At 39.4% G+C, this 3,944-nt stretch overlaps 1 protein-coding gene across 1 annotated transcript; it reads left to right on the plus strand.

The window, feature by feature from the left end:
- Nucleotides 1-2,519: 2,519 nt before the first annotated feature.
- Nucleotides 2,520-3,062, plus strand: LOC148587524 (uncharacterized). The gene has a single exon (XM_088512660.1). The coding sequence runs from the start codon at nucleotides 2,520-2,522 to the stop codon at nucleotides 3,060-3,062; it is 543 nt and encodes a 180-aa protein (XP_088368786.1).
- The last annotated feature ends 882 nt before the right edge of the window (nucleotides 3,063-3,944 follow it).

Consider the following 3,944-nt stretch of genomic DNA (forward strand, 5'->3'; position numbering starts at 1 on the left):
CCCAAACCAGTTCTATCAAGCGAATGTTTCTGATTATGCAACATGTGATTTAACTTTTCACTAGAGAATGTTTTCAGATGATTTATTGATTCATTAAGCTCATTCTCTAAGGATTTCACTTTGGCAATTAACATGTGATTTTTAGACATCAAAGTATGATGAATAGCATGTAAATCAGTTAAAGCAACAGAAAGTCGATCATTTTCAAGATTAACATCTTTGAGTTTCTGCAAGTGTTGCTTATTTAACTTCTTCAATTTAATGCATTCCACATACAGATCATTATAAGCATTTTGCAGATCACCCTCCTCTTCTGATTCATTATTACATATGCCATGTTCACTATCTAGAGAGTTAAACTCACTAGCCTCATGTTCACTATCATAAGAAATCCCAAATGCTACATAATTAGCACAATTTTTAGCTTTTTCCTCATTGTCTGACTCATCACTTTGAGTCACATTAAAGGCCTTGCCTTTTGAATTTATCAAATTTCCACAATTAGCACGAATATGACCAATACTACCATATTCATGACACTTACGACCACGAGATAATTTATCTTTATGATTTTCATCATTTTTGCCTTCATAATTATCTCTAACCTCATTACTAGGATTCACAAAATATTTTGATTCCCTACTTCTAAAATTTCCATTCTTTTTGAAAAATTTTCTAAACTTCCTAGCAATAATTGCTATTTCTTCATCGTCTCCAGAATCCTCATCAAAATGAACTACAGATTTACCTTTAGCAGCCTTGATCTTAAGAGCAAGATTTTTTGAGCTTTTGGGCTTAGGTAACATGAGTTCAAATGTCTGAAGAGAACCAACAAGTTCCTCTACTCTCATTGACTCTAGATCTTTGCTCTGTTGTATAGCAGTAATCTGAGGTATAAACCTCGCAGGTAGAGATCTTAAGATTTTCTTTATTATCTTAGCATCACTCATTTTCTTTCCAAGATTAATGGTAGAATTTCTAATAGTGCTAAGCTTAGAATAAAAATCATCAAATGTCTCTTCCTCTTCCATCCTAATCTCTTCAAATTGAGAAACTAACATCTGAATTTTTGAAGCTCTCACAATTTTAGTTCCTTCATGAGTAATTTCCAATGTTTCCCATGCTTCTTTAGCTATTACACATCGAGAAATTCTTGAGAATTCTTCGATGGAGATAGATGTGAAGATGGCATTTAACGCTTTGTCATTCGCAGACAAAGCACTCTTTTCATCCTTTGAAAATTCGGCAATTGCCTTATCAGGATTAGTCCATCCAGATTCAACAATATGCCAAACATCAACAGATTTGAGATATGCTTTCATACGAATTTTTCAAAACGTATAATTGGATCTGTCAAAGACGGGAAGTGAGTTAGGTGCAACTGTGTGAGACATATTATGAGGAGTCTAGGATCTCACTCAGGAAATTAATCCAAACAGAGTGAACCTGCTCTGATACCAATTGAAAAAACCTAATTACGACACCAAACGACACCTATTTTGAATGTATAGGTGTTTCACACAATTTATGCGGAAATAGATCTGGCCTAACAATTAATAAACAACCAAAAATATATGTAACAATAAACAATAAACAACACAGATATTTTGGTTATGAAAAGGAAACCAATTAGAGAACTCTCTAATTGTAAAACCTCTCCGGGGCAGCCAAACCCAGGAAATCAACTAACTCAGTAAAAGAATAAAGGATTACAAGACGTTCACACTTACAAAACCTTTGCAATTGACACAATCTTGTATAAGACAAGCGACCCACTTGCCTTCTATCGCAGTAGCCCTTTCCAGAGACAACTGGCACAATCCTTCTACGTGATCTCCCTTCACCGGAACTCCGATTGACTTCGCTTCAACAATCAACAAGTAAATATAAACGATCACTCTAAGAGAGAGAACAGACTCTACCCTCTTAGCACACAAAAGCGAATTCTAGATGCAGAAATTCGTGCCTCTCTCTTCCTATAGAGGTGTATTTATAATAGCCCCATCATCCCTAGACCTAGGAAAGAGTTTATATTCATTTAAAACTATTACAGGTACGCGGAGTCCGGACAGGAACATGTGCCGTCCGGACGGGACAACAAAACACAGCCAGAAAGTGTTTTTAACACATGGCCGTCTGCAATCTCGTCCGGACGAGATTGCACACGAGCCATTCCGCCCAGCTTCGTAGTCTTCTCTTTATCACCCGTTTTGACCTAGTAAACATTGGAATTAGCTAAACCTTGTGAAATATCACTTTGTAGATCCTTGAGTTAGCTTTCCAACACAGCAAAGATTGCTCCAATCAGAGGCTTGAAACTCAAGATATGACATTTTTAGTAAAAGTTGTCCGGACAGGATTCAGACGAGACTGCAGACGAGACTCTTGGGAATTCCTATTTATCGAGCTCGTCCGGACGGGATTGCAAACGAGATTGCAGACGCGGCTCTCGAGGAAAATAGAATTCTTCGAGCATCCGAACGGCACTTCTTCTCGTCCGAACGGTAATTGAATGGATGATGAATCTTGGCACTTTTGGTCACCATTTTGCTTACCGAATTACGCCAACAAGAACTTACAAGGATAAACAGGTCCTCAGCGTAATTGTTTCCACCTTAGAAGAGGAAATACTATCGCATGTTCTCAACTTGTCCTCCTCCCGAGAGGTTTGGCTCACACTTGAGACTCTACTCTCGGCTCACTCTCAAGCGTGCATCGTGCAAACCCGGTCACAACTTACCAACTTAAAGAAAGGATCCCAGAAAATTGCTGAATATTTTCGCAAAGCCCAGAATCTTGCTCATGCGTTGGCTGCCACAAATCAACCAATTCAAGATTCCGAATTGGTGTCATATATTCTGGCTGGTTTTGGTGCTGACTATGACTCTCTAGTCACCTCAATAACCACACGTTTTGATTCAGTTAAACTCAATGACTTATATGGCTATCTTCTTTCTCATGAGATCAGACTTGACCAACATCAAACAGAGATTGATATATATATTCCAACTGCCAACACGGCCCAACGGCAGCCCTTCTCTCATCCTAGACAGAATCGTTGATCTTTTTCAAACTATGGTCCCAGGAATCAGAACTTCAGTAACACCCCCGCCCCATATTGGGAAGATGAGAAGAAGCCCACATAGAGTTGATGGTTTATAGAGATAGTCATGAGTGCTAAGTTCCACATTGCTTAGTTACAAGGTGAAATTGGGCTTTATAATGAATTCTAGAGAAGCTCCAAATTGACTAGTCCTTTTAAGGTGATAGCGCAGATATGGCTAGCGCTTTTCCCTGGGTCATTACAACTTCAGCCGCAACAGAGGTCGAGATCGTGGCCAAAACTTCTCCAACAACTGCCCTACTCCCACACTCATATGCCAAGTCTGTCATAAACCAGAACACTCTACTGCCTTATGTTGGCATTGACTTGATCAAACCTATCGAGTTGGAGTAAGTGAATCTGCTGCCTACATGGCCACATTTAGCTCTGGTCCTAATTACCCATGGTTCCATGACACCGGCACCACCCATCATGTGACAAATTAGCTCTCCAACCTCAATGTACGTGCAAATGAATACACTGGTACTGATCAACTTCAAGTGGGCAATGGACAAGGTTTAAGAATCCATCACTCTGGTCTTGCTAAATTATCATCTCCCCATCACAATTTTTGTCTTTCTTCCTTATTACATGTTCCTGGAATCACTAAAAATCTTCTCTCAGTAAACAAATTTACCAAAGACAACAATGTTTTCATTGAATTTCATCCTAATTTTTTCTGTGTCAAGGACATTCAAACTCGCACCCTACTGCTCCACGGCCCGAGTAAAGGTGGTTTATATCCATGCCTTTCTCATGTCACTCCTCCACCAAACCTGCTGCCTATCACGGTGAGAAAGCCCCCATGGATATATGGCACCAAAGGCTAGGCCATCCTGCT

This window comes from Corylus avellana, chromosome 2, assembly GCF_965113065.1.
Source record: "Corylus avellana chromosome 2, dhCorAvel1.hap1.2, whole genome shotgun sequence".
In the NCBI taxonomy this organism is placed as follows: Eukaryota; Viridiplantae; Streptophyta; class Magnoliopsida; order Fagales; family Betulaceae; genus Corylus; species Corylus avellana.

Coding starts and splice junctions, on each gene's coding strand:
- LOC148587524 (XM_088512660.1), top strand. CDS start 2,520: ATGAATCTTGGCACTTTTGGTCACCATTTTGCTTACCGAATTACGCCA.